Raw genomic sequence first — 16,129 nt, forward strand, 5'->3', positions numbered from 1 at the left:
TTTCAAAGGGGAAGATAAATATTAAAAAAATTTTGTTTTATATATATTGCATTTTTGACAGCCTAAACTTTTGATAGCCTTTGTGAAAATTTGCACACACATAAGTGGCAAAACATTTGAGATTTTATGGTTTCTGTGTCTGGCAAAATTTCTCCTTAGCGCCACATACATATGTTTTCCCATTTGTAACGTCTTCTATTTAACACATTTCACCTGCGACCAAGAAATTTGCCAGATACATACAGCCTGTTAAGCCATACAGAAATGTGACTTAAAGGCAACAGGAAGACTGTCGTTTTGCATTCTGTGTGAAACACGATCCTCCTCGACATCACGTACAAGAGGTCCGGAAAATAGTATAAAAATAGCAATATCAAAAAATAAAATAGCATTGTATTGCTTTTGCCTTTTCCAGATGGCTTGACTCGTCCAGTAAATTCAATGACAAAGACAAAACAGGAGAAGCATTGACAAAATGGAATAATTACTTAGAAAACAACATAGAAAAAGAATAGGACTACATTTGTATATTTTCTGGTATTATTGATTCTCTTTATATTTCCACATTTATTTACTTTTAATTTTGGCACTCCTGTGATTCCATAAAAATGGAAGCACCGACAAATAAGAAAAAGTGAAGCGTATCCGCCTCACTGTACCTCAGTGCTCCTGTCCCGCACTGTTCTCAGGACGGCCTCCTGCCTGCAGTACCTCCTCCCAGCCGCAGGAGGCGCGGCAGCCGCGTGTGGCGGAAGTGCTTTCTGTGGAATAATCAGCGTACAACAACAATAACAGAAGCAGATTGGAGCTCCGGAGGCGGAAAAGCCGATACAAACTGCTAAATGTCCGTGTTATCGAGGCGCTGCGCTCGGACTGAACGTCGTGGTGAACCGGCTTCCGTTTAAATCTGCCCGAGGAGCTCCGCGGACTCGGACTGAGGACTGGGCTCCGACATGCTGGCGTTGTTTTGACCTGCGAGCTTCAGCTAGCTTGTTTACCGTCGCCCGGTTTCCCCCTCTCCGGTTCTCGGGTCCTCCCTCCCCGGACCTCTCCGGTCCCCGGTTCATGTCCCAGCTGTCCGGAACCTCCAGCCGCCATGGAGAGTTTATACAAGCGGAAGATGTTCGCCTCGATGAGGAAGACCAAGGTGGACGCCTCCAAGAAGCGACAGATCGGCCTGCCCGCCTCCATCCTGGACGACAGTGACGAAGGCTCCTTCTCCTCCTCCTCCTCCTCCTCCTCCTCCGGCTCCCAGTCCGACTTCCACAGCTCCCAGGAGGAGGACAGCGAGCAGGAGGACCGGGAGCGGAGCGAGTCCGGGGCCAGCTCCAGCGACGACAGCCGCTTGGTCGCCCGCAGGAAGCGCTCGTTCCTGGGGGGCGACGACAGCTCCTCCTCCTCCAGCGAGGAGGACGACGATGATGATGAAGACGACGAGGAGGAGGACAAGAAGAAGAGGAAGAGAAAGAGGGAGAAGGAGGGCAGGAGTCAAGCCAAGAAGACGGTGCAGCCCCGGAAGCGGAGTCGGCTGCAGCGGCAGGACGAGTCTGACTCGGAGCAGCAGGAGGAGAAGCGGCGCGAGGAGGCGGAGAAGGTGAAGAGGAGGCAGAGACACAACAAGTTGCTGGCCCTGTCCCGGAGGATGAAGGCCCGCGTCCCCAACCGGAGGAGGAGCCGCCTGAAGCAGGTGCGAGCCGGATCTTCAAGATCACAACTCAGATTTTGGTTCCTTAAACTTCCTAAAAAAAAAAAAAAAAAGTAACATTATATATCAAAATTGATTCCTAGACACAGGACGTTTGCCCTATCTTACAGTCCACCTACAACAAAGTGTTGCAAAAACAAACAAACCTCAAGTTCACAAACTGATTGCATTCCCAATACAATCATATTACGTAAACACATACAAGCATAGACACCTTCGCCCAGACACAAAAATAAAAGCCTCCAGGTAACACTTTTCAAAAAAGGTTAAAAAAAAACATTTTCACTTTGAGGACCAACAGTTTCTTAGGTCTTCAGGTTCTCAGAGAATTGTGTAGCTAAACCTCACCAGTACAGCAGCAATGAAAATGCAAGAAGAGGAGGGGAAAATAAACATTGTTTTATATATATATATTGTTGTTTTGTTTTTTGTTTCCAGCCTGCAGATGACGAGGATAAAGCCAGTGGAGACGAAGACGACGATGCCGGCACAGGAGGAAAAGAGGACAAGAAAGAGAAAGATGGGGAGAAGGAGGAAGAGAAAGACAAGGGGGAGGAAGAGGAGGAGGAGGAGGAGGAGGAAGAGGAAGAGAAGTCGGAGTGAAACCAGACTGAAGTTGGAGGATGGGTTCAAATTGTCAGTGCAGTGTTGAAGATCTTCAAATGTGAAAAAGAACAGCAGGAAGTGTAACAGCTCCGCGTGTTTTGGTGGTTTCATCTTTTTTGCCGTAGAGATAAAACGAGGACGGACGTGGACGGCCCGCCGGGACCCGACGTGTGACTCTTGTCTCTCCATCCTTGAGCGATCCACAGTCAAGGCCGCTCAACAGTCCCGAACCCCAGCGAGGCGGGAACCGTCGCCGGTCGGGGTGTGATCACAAATAAGGTTTATATCTATTTTACAAAATGCCCGGGGTTGAAACCTGCTCGAAAATGATGCACCCACAAAAAAAAAAAACCCTTGGCCGCCTCCACTCACCGTCTGCAGCTCCAGTCACCTCGCTGAACCTTGTTTGTGATCACCGTATGCAAAACTGATTTATTTAGCCGTTCGGGGTCAGAGACAGACGGTCCCAGAGCGTCTCCCGCCTCGGCGTCGGGGGCTCGTCCTCCAGTGGCCTTCGTCCCCCTGAGATGTGCTGAATGTAAAAACTCTGCATGGGGTTGGGAACCAGAGGATTGTGGGTACTGCAGTATTTACAGACTTTTCTATACCCGGCGACAGTCCTGAAGATACTTTTGAGTCGAGCAGTTCAGGCAGGCTCTCTTTTCTTTTTAACGCGTGTGTTTTTAAAGCTGAACTTCTGACAGAAGTCACAGATGTTTGTTTGTTTTGTTCTGGTACAGAATCAAATGTTCTTGTCATTTTAAAGTTTTCCTCCTCCTGTCAAAACAAACTTCTGTGGTCACTACATCTTCATTACAAACCAGGGGTGTCACACACACACACACACACACACATGGCCCAAAGGCTAAAATCAGCCCATCAGAGCTCAGACTGGCCCGTGGCATGTCTCTCACTGTGGGTCGGGGTTTCTTTTGTTTTGTTTTGGTGAATCAGCTTTAACACTGGAGACGAAGCTCCACATCAGTAGCATTAGCCTCAGAGTGCTGAAAGTCCATTTCAACATTTCATACAATTTTTGTCCCCCGTCGTCACAGAGAAACTTCTATTGCTTTAAAGATGTTGGAACTTTTCATTAAAAATTAAATTGAAACTTTCAAAGGTCAAAAGTTCCATCTCAAAACCAAAAGGAAACGACACGAGTTAGAAGTAGTTTCCTGTTGCCACCCAGTCGGAGACGGACTGGACCGTCCTAGAACCCCCCGTGTTGATCAGAACAGTCTGAACCGTCGCTCCGTGTCTGTCTGAACCGTCTTGGCCTGTCAGGATATGAGAAAAAAAAAAAAAAAGCTGAAACGTTAAATGATCGACTTTCCACATTTGTGTGTCGAGTTTAAGCGCGGGTTGCAACTCATCCTGGTGAAGAAGAGTCCAGCTCCTCCAGCAAGGGACATGAGACGCTTGTTGAGAGGACAGACTGTGTGGAGGAACCAGGAAGTGCACTTGGTGGAGGAACATTTCTGCTCAGATGACTTTGTGGAACTTGAAAATGGAAGAACTTTGCCCGATTTTTTTTCTTTTCGCGAAGCTTCAGGAAAAGTCTTGACCCTTGAATAGTCGTTCATCCATCAAGTGTTCCGTTAAACTGTCCTCGTGTTTGTGGAGGAACGTCTGTGGACGTGGCCTGAGAGGGAAGTGACGGTACGGTTCTGGCCTTTCCTCCTCGGTTCTACTCCCTTCTTCCTCTGGATCAGTGACGGCGCTTCGTTCATGTTCCAATAGACTCAATGAACAAAAACAAAAAAAAGCACCTCCATCTCCTCCTCTCCTTTATCCTCGTCTGTCCTCTGCAGCCGAGGAACCGATGAAGTCCGAGCTCAGAAGTGAGTTCTGTCAGGAGACGAGGACTCGACGTGTTGGATCAAAGAACCTGCAGCAGGTTCAGGATCGTCGGGTTCTGGTGAGAATGAGGTTTGGAACCAGGATTCAAAGGAAAACTGTTTTTTTTTGTTTTTTCTAAATCAGTTTGACAACCTTGCATGAGGTTTGTTCAAACCACCGTTTGGTTTCGCGTCTTTAACATAAAGATACTCAAGATTTTAATTGTTCGGATGGTAAAATTTCGTTCTGTTCATTTATTTATTTGCGATTGACCTTCACGTACTGGTATAACTGTTTTAATTGCTTTATAAACAAAATAGAATTGAACACGTTGAAGTATATAATACATCTTTAGATTGAACCCGTCGCTGCAGTCCAGCTTCATGGACACACAAATAATAGCATGCATTATAAAAGGTATTTTATTGTGGTTAAACCATCTGACGTGTCTTTTAAAAGCCTTCATTGGCTCTATTTTTTTACAGAAAGTTCCTATGAAACCAACATGAACAAGCCTGATGCAGCTTTTTGAAGAGTTTTTCTTTGTTCCTGTTTCCAAACCCTGTTTGTGGTTAATAATCTATTGTTTTACTATTTCCTCTGCTCTGTGGATGTAAAAAAAAAAGCTCATCAGACCAACCTGCTGTGTTTAAAACACATATCCTTAATAAAGTTTCTTTTTGAGCAGAAGATCATGTTTCAACATTCACTTTGAGATCCTCCAGGAACATCTTCAAAATAAAACGTACTACAAACAAAGAAGCTTTCACGCATGTTGGATTCATTGCATTTGCGTTGAAATTCTTGAAACCTTTAAGGATTTAAACTTTTCCTTAATGTTTGAAAACCATTTAAACTTGTCTTTATTCATATTTTCACAGCGTCTGTTCTTCGTCATGAACATCATTATGTGATGATGCTGGATTTAGTTTTGTAAACTTGACTCGTTTAAAAAAAAAAAGTCAGAATTAACTCAACTTTCATTTATTTGATGCTTTATGTATTATAGTGAAACCAAAATTAGTTCAAACGTAGGAAATTAATAATTAAAAGTCTCTCAATGTTTCCTTAAAGTTGTAAGAGTGACATTTTAAAGGGACAAAAGTTCACTGGCTGAGATATTCATCCCTCAGTTTCCCATTTTATTTACTTATGGCTTGATATTGAAACGTACATGTCCAAATACCTGCTGTCAAATCTGCTCTTCCTGAAAGACTTGATGATTAAAGATTGCTGCTCAAGAGACTTATTTGAGAATAACACTCTTATGTCCTTCCATCACATAATAAAAACAATACGAGTTACCAAAAAAAACTATCTTTATCGCTTCTTCCAAGACGAACCCTGCTGAATAATACAAATCTCTCTGATATAGAAAAATACATATTCTGCCATGGGAAAAAAAATATATCTATCAGTGTGCTGTCTAACATTCTGAAGGGATGCACTGAGGTTGATGTGTGTAGATTGGGAGGGAGCTGGGTGTACAGATTACTGATGATTTGTGGGAAGTCATTTGGAACAATAAAAAAAAAAAGAACTATCTCAGAGCAATGCAACTCAGAATACTACACAGAACCAACTTACCTCTTGCCCGTCTCTCCAAATTCAAAACTGGCGCCACCCCAATGTGTCCCACGTGTAAAATGAACATTGGAGACCTTGTGCATTATCTTTGGTTCTGTCCCAAAATACAAACATACTGGGACTCCATTGGTCATCCATTGGCTTAATACTGATGATAACCACACTGTTTATAAGCTCAGGCCTGTTCTGGGGTGTCGCTTCACCACTTCATCAAACTGTCAGCAATGCATTTTGTAGAGGCAGTCACTTTTCTTTCAAAAAGTGCATGATGGAAACAAAAAAAATCTCATCATTGTATTTTGACCTTTATCTTGAAGTGCAAGATAACATTTTTATTTACCGCTTTAGGTTTTTTTTTTTTTTTTTTTTGAGTGGCTCTAATATTTTTCTGTAAATATTTAATGCAACGTTTTAACCTCCATCTATTTTTATTTGAACACAAACTGTGTGGAAAGGCCGAAGCGGGCTCCCCGCCCGCCGCCATCAGGTGAGAAGAGGCGCTCCACCAATGAGACGAGAGGACGCAGGTCAGGTGACCGAACCTCCACCGCCATCTTTGTTAGTGGCAATGAAGCCCGTCCCGGAGGTGAGCAGAAGAAGCAGCGGAGCGCCGAGCACCAGCAGCCCGCCTGTCAGTGCGCTCTGAGCGGCCAGCCGCCATGGTGCAGACCTGCTCCGCGTACGGCTGCAAAAACCGCTACCACAAAGACAGAGACGTGTCATTCCACAAGTAAGTCCGTGTAAGTTCAGTGTGTGTGTGAGCTGCTTAGCACGAGCACGAGCCTCGCGAGGAGCCGCAAAGCAGGAGTCACAGACAGAAGCTGCACATTTAAAGCATCTAAAGCGTCTTCATCCTGCCAGAACCAGCAGGAAGACTCCCGCTCTGTTAAACTATTTCAGCACTTCTCCCGACATTAGAACAGTTTCTCCTCTCCACTTCACTTCACTGATGGACGAGCTCACTCTTTACCCGGAGTCCAACAAAGAAGAGTTGATTCTCTCAACTCCAGTGGGGAGCCCCTGATTTCTTTATGATATATACTTAATGGATTGATTCATTAGCAAATATAATGTTTAATTAGAAAGCATCAATTACATAGGATGTTATAATGACATAATGAATTGAAGAATACAAAAAATCCTTATAAACATTTAACTACTTGAAGTAGAAGAATCAACAGGAGTTAAGGAACCACACATCAAGGTGTAAATATGAAATAATAAACATCAGTAGATGTATAATACAGTGTGATAAAACAATTTCTGACTGTGGAATCAGATTGTCCGGATCAAATCGATGTGCTGTAACAATATCCTCCATATATCAAGAATATACTCTTAATGTCTCAGTGTGTTCAGTTATAGCCTGTTAATTAAGTGAACTGTTGTAGTTTCCATTCATTTGCGAGATTATTGATGTATTATATTTATTGTTTCTAAATAATAATAATAATAATAAATTCTAATTCTAATAATAAAAAAATGAAATGAGGTTCTGTGATTGATAAAAATCATGCCACAAATGCATGTTGTTTCCAAATGGAAACAACCAGACTTTCCATTAGTATCACATTTATTGGCAATGAAACTTTGTGAAGAGAAAAATTAACCACACCACGGTTTACTTACTTTTTGTGCATTACTGATTTATCATTTCACGACTTCCAGCATGTTTAGTCAGAATTTTAAGATAGAAACTACGACGTAAGAGAGGATTGAGTTTAAATACTGTCTTATGAAGAAGTCTGAGAATGTTGCAGATGTTTGCATCAGCAACAAGGAGCAGTAATATTGGATGAACACACCAAAAAAAAAAATTCAACATGCATCAAAACATTTGGGCACCGCGAGCAGACAAAGTCACATCGACGTGACGTCGAGCCTCCTGCTGCACACGTCACGGCCACAAGACGCTTCCTGTGTCTCCAGGTTCCCTCTGGCTCGCCCAGACGTCTGTGGCAAGTGGGTCGCCGCCATGAGGAGGAACAACTTCAAACCAACCAAGTACAGCAACATCTGCTCCCAGCACTTCACCAAAGACTGCTTCAAGAGGGAGTGCAACAACAGAGTGCTGAAGGAGAATGCCGTGCCCTCGCTCTTCACCTTCAGCCTCAGCATCAAGGTACAGAGAGAGAGAAAGTTCAACTTGTGATGTTTTAGTCAGAAATACTGGCCATTGTGAGGAGATGACGTTCACCTGCTCGCTGGCAGAAAGTGGGCGGAGCCAGTCGTCATTGCACCAAATATAATTTGTTCTAAAACAGGGGTGTCAAACTGGTTTCAGTTGAGGGGCCACATCAACCTGATCTGACCTCTGGAGGGCCAACAAGTCAAACATCACATGTTAAACTGCAGATATGGACAAATGCAAAGTCTTTCCTTCTTTTCCTCCTTTTGCAAGAATTTTCCAGTCTATTCTGAAATATACATATTAAAGGAAATCAGATATTATTATATTTAACAAAAAACAAACAAACAAAAAAACCCTCAGTCACCTGTATCTGGTATCATATTTTTATTCAGGATTAAAACAAGTTGTCATATGGAAACTGCTTTGAGTTTACGTGTCTAAAGTATCATTTCACACAAGTTGGACTCATTGTTTTATTGTGAAAGGCGTTGCGTAGACGCATTAATGCCGGGGGTCAAATTCTGACCAAGGGCGGTTTTGAATGTCATTTTTGACAATCTAGTGTTTTTAGATCAGCCTCTGTCAGTTTTCATTTTTATACTTAAAAAAAAAATCCCATGGCGCCGGATTAGATCCTCTGGCGGGCCGCTTCTGGCCCCCGGGCCGCATGTTTGACACCCCTGTTCTAAGAGGACTGTAGACTGTCTTCTGGTTGGCCCTTTTTTTTTTTTTTTTTACAATTACAATGTCTTCTCTCTCAGCAATACTTGTTTTTTTTTTTTTTTTTTTTTTTTTTTCTCAATGAAGTCGCCTCGAATTTGAATCAGGCCCCAAACCTGCAAGGCTCCTGGCAAGGAAATTGCAAAAACAACAGGCAGATAACACAATCGCCACAATTATGGACCCACACTCTCGCAACATGAAATACAAATGACTTTTCAAAACTACCATAAACAACTATATACTCGGCCGTATTTAGAAGATGAACAACAGTTTTTAAAGCATCCCTTAAATTTCCCCACTTTCAAAATGAACTTTCTCTTTTCTTGTTTCAAGCTCTTCCAGTAGAAATCTCCCAAAATACACATTTCAGAGTGGAATACCTTATAACTCCAGATTCAGGGGGGGAAAGAGGTGTGAAACATTGCGACTCTCAAAAGAGCGAGGCGGTATGGCAGTACCGAATTTGAAAGATTCTTTCTTATCGCCACAAATCAGGCCACTGATAAACCTGTGTCGCCATGACGACCATGACAGATGGAAAGACATTGAAGTGTGACTCATCGAGGACCGTCCAGTTATTACTGTAATACAGGACGTACTGCTGTTTTTATGCACCTCCGGGGGTTTTTTTTCACTCTGCACCTTACTGTTCTTACCTTCTGATTTTAATTCTATTTCTTCTACTTTTATAGTTAACCCTTGCTGCTACCGACTGGTTGTCACCGACAGGAACCATAAAGTTCCTTATTCCTTAAATTCCTACATTACTTGGCAATGAGGATGTGGAAAAACGTATAAACAGGATGCAAAATCCATTGTTAAAGTAAAAAGACATGTATAAATTGCGTGATAAGTTAGAAATAATGAGGTGGTGTGGCTATGACCCTGACTTTAAACATTCAAACATTGCATACACGGAGAGAGTTTGCAACGGAAGAGTGTTTGGTTAGATTCTTTGTGAGCATTTTAAAACTTTTATTGATATGGAGAGGTTCACTTTGTCACGGGACAGACCAACAAATACTGATTTGGTGTTTTGATATCTGCTGGAAAGAAAACCATCACCAGACACTGGAACTGACATTGAATAGAGATAATGGAAAAGTGAATGTGGCCGTCTTATAGCCGGCTTATACATCCCTTTTTTTGTTCCCTCTGTCCTTTTGTTGTACCTATTTATTTTGTTTCTTTATTTCATATATTCAAAATAAATATTGTGCATATTGATGCTGAATGTAAAAAATATTTTAAAAAAGAAAAAGAAAAAGAAAGCAAGAAAAGAAACCAGGGGCAGGTTTTCCAAGTCGTATTGTTTTGATTAGAGAGAAGATGGGCTGTACAACTTGTTGTCAGTGCCTATTTAATAAATACAGCTTTCCTGGAAAATAAAAAGTCACCTCAAATTCTACCAACTAGAGGAAAGGCATCTAAAATACACCAAAAAAAACATTAGCACAAGTATTTCGGTCACTTTTGCTTGACTGTTACTGATAATGAAAAGCGACACGACTGTAACGGTCCTACTATTTGGGGCTAGAATGAAGATGGAGGACAAGCTCCGCCCACTGAGATTAGAACAGTCTCTGCTAGACGACCACCCAACGTCTTCCTGTGTGTCCCCCGTGTGACAGTCGGAGACCCTGGAGGACCCCTTCTCCCCAGAGCTCCACTTCCCGCTCGGCCTGCCCCTGACCTCTGACCCGGCGGCGCGGGAGGAGGAGGAGGAGGCGGAGCCCGAGACCGGCCCGGCCGACACCCGCAGCGACCCGGCGGCGGTCTCCTGCGACCACAACTACACGGCGGAGGACTCGGCTCAGCAGAAGAAGCGCATCGAGCAGCTGGAGCAGCAGCTGGAGCGCCTCAGGAAGAAGCTGAAGACCACGCAGCAGAAGTGCCGGCGTCAGGAGAGGCAGCTGAAGAGGCTGAGGGCGGGTCAGACGGCCCGGACCGGACCGGACATGGACACGGAGCTGGACCCGGACCGGGACCCGGATCTGGCTCCGGCCTTCGGAGAGGGATACGTTATATTACCCAAACACATCTACCACACACTCAAAGGCCTGGAGTGATGGAGGAGGAGGAGGACATTAAGTGTGTGTGTGTGTGTGTGTGTGTGTGTGTGTGTCTGTGTCTGTGTCTGTGTGTGTGTGTGTGTGTGTGTGTGTGCGTGTGTGTGTGTGTGTGTGTCTGTGTGTGTGTGTGTGTGTGTGTGTGTGTGTCTGTGTGTGTGTGTGTGTGTGTGTGTGTGTGTGTGTGTGTGTGTGTGTGTGTGTGTGTGTGTGTGTGTGTGTGTGTGTGTGTATAAACTGCTTAAGGTGGAATAAAAACACTTTAATTTGACCTGATTGGGATTGAAAATAGAAAGTAATTGCTGCAGCGGGTTTTGAAGCTCATCTCACTTCAGCACCACTGCAGCTGCTCCACCAGTAAAAAGAATAATGAACAAAGCTTACGGACGTGTCGGCATTAAGATGTGAGGTGATCCAGTAAAAAAAAAAAAAATCAACTTTTGATCAAAGAGCCAATAAAGTTCACATTTTCAGAAGAGTAAGTGGAGTTTTTAGCTCACCGCCCGTGAGCTGTTGTATGACGCAGCATTGTTTTTGTCATTAACGGTTTCCATTTGTGACGGCTCAAATATAGTCTGAAAACTCTTCTTTAATAAGAATAGTTTTCAGACTATATTTGAAACGTCCAGAAATGATATTCAGGTATTTGTTTGTTTGCGGTTTGCCATCTTTATGCTGAAAATGACCGTTTCTGGCACTGAGATACAATCTCCTCAAAAACTGTCTCAGAATTACTTTTTCTGATCGGCAGATGAATCATGACTTCCTTCAATAGTTTAAACCCCAGGATGCTTGAATGGCTCTTTCCTGGAACCCATAGTGTGGCTGGACTAGAGTACTATGATCAGGACTAAAAGATAACTAGAGTACTCTGATCAGGACTAAACTCAGATAACTAGAGTTCTATGATCAGGACTAAAAGATAACTAGAGTACTATGATCAGGACTAAACTCAGATAACTAGAGTTCTATGATCAGGACTAAAAGATAACTAGAGTACTATGATCAGGACTAAAAGATAACTAGAGTACTATGATCAGGACTAAAAGATAACTAGAGTACTCTGATCAGGACTAAACTCAGATAACTAGAGTTCTATGATCAGGACTAAAAGATAACTAGAGTACTATGATCAGGACTAAACTCAGATAACTAGAGTTCTATGATCAGGACTAAAAGATAACTAGAGTACTATGATCAGGACTAAAAGATAACTAGAGTACTATGATCAGGACTAAAAGATAACTAGAGTACTATGATCAGGACTAAAAGATAACTAGAGTACTATGATCAGGACTAAACTCAGATAACTAGAGTTCTATGATCAGGACTAAAAGATAACTAGAGTACTATGATCAGGACTAAAAGATAACTAGAGTACTATGATCAGGACTAAAAGATAACTAGAGTACTATGATCAGGACTAAAAGATAACTAGAGTACTATGATCAAGACAGATAACTAGAGTACTATGATCAGGACTAAAAGATAACTAGAGTACTATGATCAGGACTAAAATATAACTAGAGTACTATGATCAGGACTAAAAGATAACTAGAGTACTATGATCAGGACAGATAACTAGAGTACTCTGATCAGGACTAAAAGATAACTAGAGTACTATGATCAGGACTAAAAGATAACTAGAGTACTATGATCAGGACTAAAAGATAACTAGAGTACTATGATCGGGACTAAAAGATAACTAGAGTACTCTGATCAGGACTAAAAGATAACTAGAGTACTCTGATCAGGACTAAAAGATAACTAGAGTACTCTGATCAGGACAGATAACTAGAGTACTATGATCAGGACTAAAAGATAACTAGAGTACTCTGATCAGGACAGATAACTAGAGTACTATGATCAGGACTAAAAGATAACTAGAGTACTCTGATCAGGACTAAAAGATAACTAGAGTACTATGATCAGGACTAAAAGATAACTAGAGTACTCTGATCAGGACTAAAAGATAACTAGAGTACTATGATCAGGACTAAAAGATAACTAGAGTACTCTGATCAGGACTAAAAGATAACTAGAGTACTATGATCAGGACTAAAAGATAACTAGAGTACTCTGATCAGGACTAAAAGATAACTAGAGTACTCTGATCAGGACAGATAACTAGAGTACTATGATCAGGACTAAAAGATAACTAGAGTACTCTGATCAGGACTAAAAGATAACTAGAGTACTCTGATCAGGACAGATAACTAGAGTACTATGATCAGGACTAAAAGATAACTAGAGTACTCTGATCAGGACAGATAACTAGAGTACTATGATCAGGACTAAAAGATAACTAGAGTACTCTGATCAGGACTAAAAGATAACTAGAGTACTCTGATCAGGACAGATAACTAGAGTACTATGATCAGGACTAAAAGATAACTAGAGTACTCTGATCAGGACTAAAAGATAACTAGAGTACTCTGATCAGGACAGATAACTAGAGTACTATGATCAGGACTAAAAGATAACTAGAGTACTCTGATCAGGACTAAAAGATAACTAGAGTACTCTGATCAGGACAGATAACTAGAGTACTCTGATCAGGACTAAAAGATAACTAGAGTACTCTGATCAGGACTAAAAGATAAATAGAGTACTCTGATCAGGACTAAAAGATAACTAGAGTACTCTGATCAGGACTAAAAGATGACTAGAGTACTCTGATCAGGACAGATAACTAGAGTACTCTGATCAGGACAGATAACTAGAGTACTATGATCAGGACTAAAAGATAACTAGAGTACTCTGATCAGGACTAAAAGATAACTAGAGTACTCTGATCAGGACAGATAACTAGAGTACTATGATCAGGACTAAAAGATAACTAGAGTACTCTGATCAGGACTAAAAGATAACTAGAGTACTCTGATCAGGACAGATAACTAGAGTACTCTGATCAGGACTAAAAGATAACTAGAGTACTCTGATCAGGACTAAAAGATAAATAGAGTACTCTGATCAGGACTAAAAGATAACTAGAGTACTCTGATCAGGACTAAAAGATGACTAGAGTACTCTGATCAGGACAGATAACTAGAGTACTCTGATCAGGACTAAAAGATAACTAGAGTACTCTGATCAGGACAGATAACTAGAGTACTCTGATCAGGACAGATAACTAGAGTACTATGATCAGGACTAAAAGATAACTAGAGTACTATGATCAGGACAGATAACTAGAGTACTATGATCAGGACTAAAAGATAACTAGAGTACTATGATCAGGACAGATAACTAGCTCACGCAAGGATAACATGCAAATTCCACACAGCTTTGCCCCGAGCCAGTATTTGAACCCTTCAATCCTGAGCCGTAACCCACTGTTCTTTGATTCACATTCTGATCAGATTTCAGTGTGTGTGTGTGTCTCTTTGAATTAAATGAAAGTCCTATTTAAAGTAAAAGGTCATCATGTCCCACATGCCACCATGGTATCAGTGTCCAGCAGGTGGTGCTACAGAGCTGTATATGCACGTACAGGCCGGGGAGTAATGGATTACATGTAACACCATTAGATGTAATCCATTACAGTACAGTGGGAAAAAGATTGCATTTTAAAATTTAAATTGATGTATTGTAATTTCTGTTATGTTTGTCCTGTGACTGTGGCTCACTTTTTTTCTTTTTTCTTTTTGATTTTGCCCAGGTCTGAAGCGTCCCTGGCAAAAACAAATGTGTGATTTTGTTTCGGAAAATTTTGGGGAGTGGAAGAATTTATTGTTTGGGTTCTTCGTGATTAAAACACAGGGTGAAAAACATTGCTTACTTTATAAATCTCCACCAAAAAAACCTCTTATTGTTTTTTGCATGGAATTCAAACCATATATTTAATCAATTCAATTGTGGGCATCTAGTTTGTGATTTTGACGAGGCAGGGCAGAATAGAAGTGTGTGGAGAGCAAGGCTTTATGGGACAATAGAACGGTGTGTCGTCTGCATAAAAGTGGGAGTTAATATTGAGACGGCGCAAGATCTCAGCACGTAAACAAAAAACACAATGAGACCCAAATTAGACCCCTGTGGGACCCCACAAAAAAAGATCAGCACAAGAGGAGGAGGAGGTTCAGTCCACACAGTCACATCCAGAGGAACCCTGGTTCAATGCTGGACTCCCGCAGCTCTTCACACCTTGTAGTGAGCGTCGTTCCTGTTGCCTCCTATACTTCTGTCTCGTCTTGGATCATTCCCAGCCCCGCCCTGCTTTGGCATCAGTACCTCCGTGAGCATTGTGGCCCCACTCGCACAACATTCCAAACGAAAACACAGTTCTTGCATTTTGTGCCAGTAATGTTGCTTATTTACATGGCAACCTTCTGAAAACAGTGTCCGTCTCCACGGAAACGGCATGTTTAAGTATTTCAGAGGTTATTTTGCTCACGTTAAATGTGGACTTGAATCCCTGCAGCCAGACTGTTTTGGTTGAGACATGATTCAGTCCCACAGGAGGTTTGTGTTTAATTCCTGGCGGAGTCACAATTTATTTATTTTTCCCCTCATTAAAGGATCACATGACCTCAAGACATCCACGCAATGTCCAGGCGAGATGTCCAAAAGAACCTTCCTTCTGGCTCCCCGAGGACGTTCTCTGGAAGTAAAGAGGCACGCACAAGTGACGTCTGCCGTGGTGGAAAAAAACGAGCACGATCTCGTCTCCTTTGGTAAAGGAAGCATCGGTGCTTCCTAAGGAGGTTATAAGGAAGTGTTGAGCCTCCTTTCCTTGGCTTATAGAGAATTTGAATGCTTCTTTATTATGGCCGACACTGAAAACGCTTCCAGGGGTTCAGGAAAAGTTGGTAGGAAAGAAGATAGGAGGGACTATTTGGACGCACCCAAAGACCATCTTTCAACAGAACGCTACCGGAAGTCATTCATCCCAACATCTGTTAGGATATTTAACCACGCACTGTAAATGTCCTACATGTACCGTTTACACCTGCACTGACTACATCTCTTTTACCTATCTACACTGTGTGTATATCAATCCTGGCAGTTTACTCTATTTTTAGAGGATTTTTCTTTTTTACTGGATTGTTTTCTTTTAAAATTTTTATATATTCGATTTTTTGTGCTCTTTTTTGCTCTTGTTTAGATATTTACATATGTTTACATATTTTAATTCCTTAATTTGATAAGTTCTGCACCTTTTACCTTGAGCTGTTGTAAGTTGTGTTTCCCCCCCTTGGGGAGGAATAAAGCTCTACTCTACTCTTTCTAAACCTGTGATCCCAGCACCGCCCCCTGTGGATACTTCTGGTAGTGCAGTCTGAATCTGTTGGTCGTGTGGAGAGCCGAGGACTGACGGTTCAGTCGCATCACCGGCTTAAACCGCATGAATATGATTCTTCATGGGAGGTCATGTGACGGTGTTGTTCCTCCTGGAGGGTTAAAATGTTCACTTACGTCAGCGGTAAAGAAGAGAGCAGCCCTCAAGTTGTACCTTTCACAGTTGTTTTT

At 42.0% G+C, this 16,129-nt stretch overlaps 2 protein-coding genes across 3 annotated transcripts; both read left to right on the forward strand.

Annotated features, from left to right (window-relative positions):
• The first annotated feature begins 682 nt into the window (after nt 1-682).
• Nucleotides 683-4,852, forward strand: ccdc82 (coiled-coil domain containing 82). 2 transcript variants are annotated; one of them, XM_080510344.1, is made up of 3 exons: nt 683-1,687; nt 2,144-2,341; nt 2,437-4,852. In XM_080510344.1, exons 1-2 carry the CDS (start codon nt 1,097-1,099, stop codon nt 2,306-2,308), a joined length of 756 nt encoding a protein of 251 aa, XP_080366470.1. In that variant the 5' UTR covers nt 683-1,096; the 3' UTR covers nt 2,309-2,341; nt 2,437-4,852. The 2 variants fall into 2 exon arrangements, with proteins under 2 accessions (XP_080366470.1, XP_080366469.1); XM_080510343.1 differs by having other exon boundaries at nt 2,144-4,852.
• Nucleotides 4,853-6,396: 1,544 nt separating this feature from the next.
• Nucleotides 6,397-10,660, forward strand: thap1 (THAP domain containing, apoptosis associated protein 1; the record flags this gene model as incomplete). The annotated part of the gene is made up of 3 exons (XM_080510460.1): nt 6,397-6,467; nt 7,667-7,859; nt 10,223-10,660. The coding sequence occupies 3 exons, from the start codon at nt 6,397-6,399 to the stop codon at nt 10,658-10,660; spliced, it is 702 nt and encodes a 233-aa protein (XP_080366586.1).
• Nucleotides 10,661-16,129: the final 5,469 nt, after the last annotated feature.

This window comes from Blennius ocellaris (genome assembly GCF_963422515.1).
Source record: "Blennius ocellaris genome assembly, chromosome: 15".
In the NCBI taxonomy this organism is placed as follows: domain Eukaryota; kingdom Metazoa; phylum Chordata; class Actinopteri; order Blenniiformes; family Blenniidae; genus Blennius; species Blennius ocellaris.

Coding starts and splice junctions, on each gene's coding strand:
- ccdc82 (XM_080510343.1), top strand. CDS start 1,097: ATGGAGAGTTTATACAAGCGGAAGATGTTCGCCTCGATGAGGAAGACC. Junction 1,688..2,143: donor GGAGGAGCCGCCTGAAGCAG/GTGCGAGCCGGA, acceptor TTTTGTTTCCAG/CCTGCAGATGACGAGGATAA.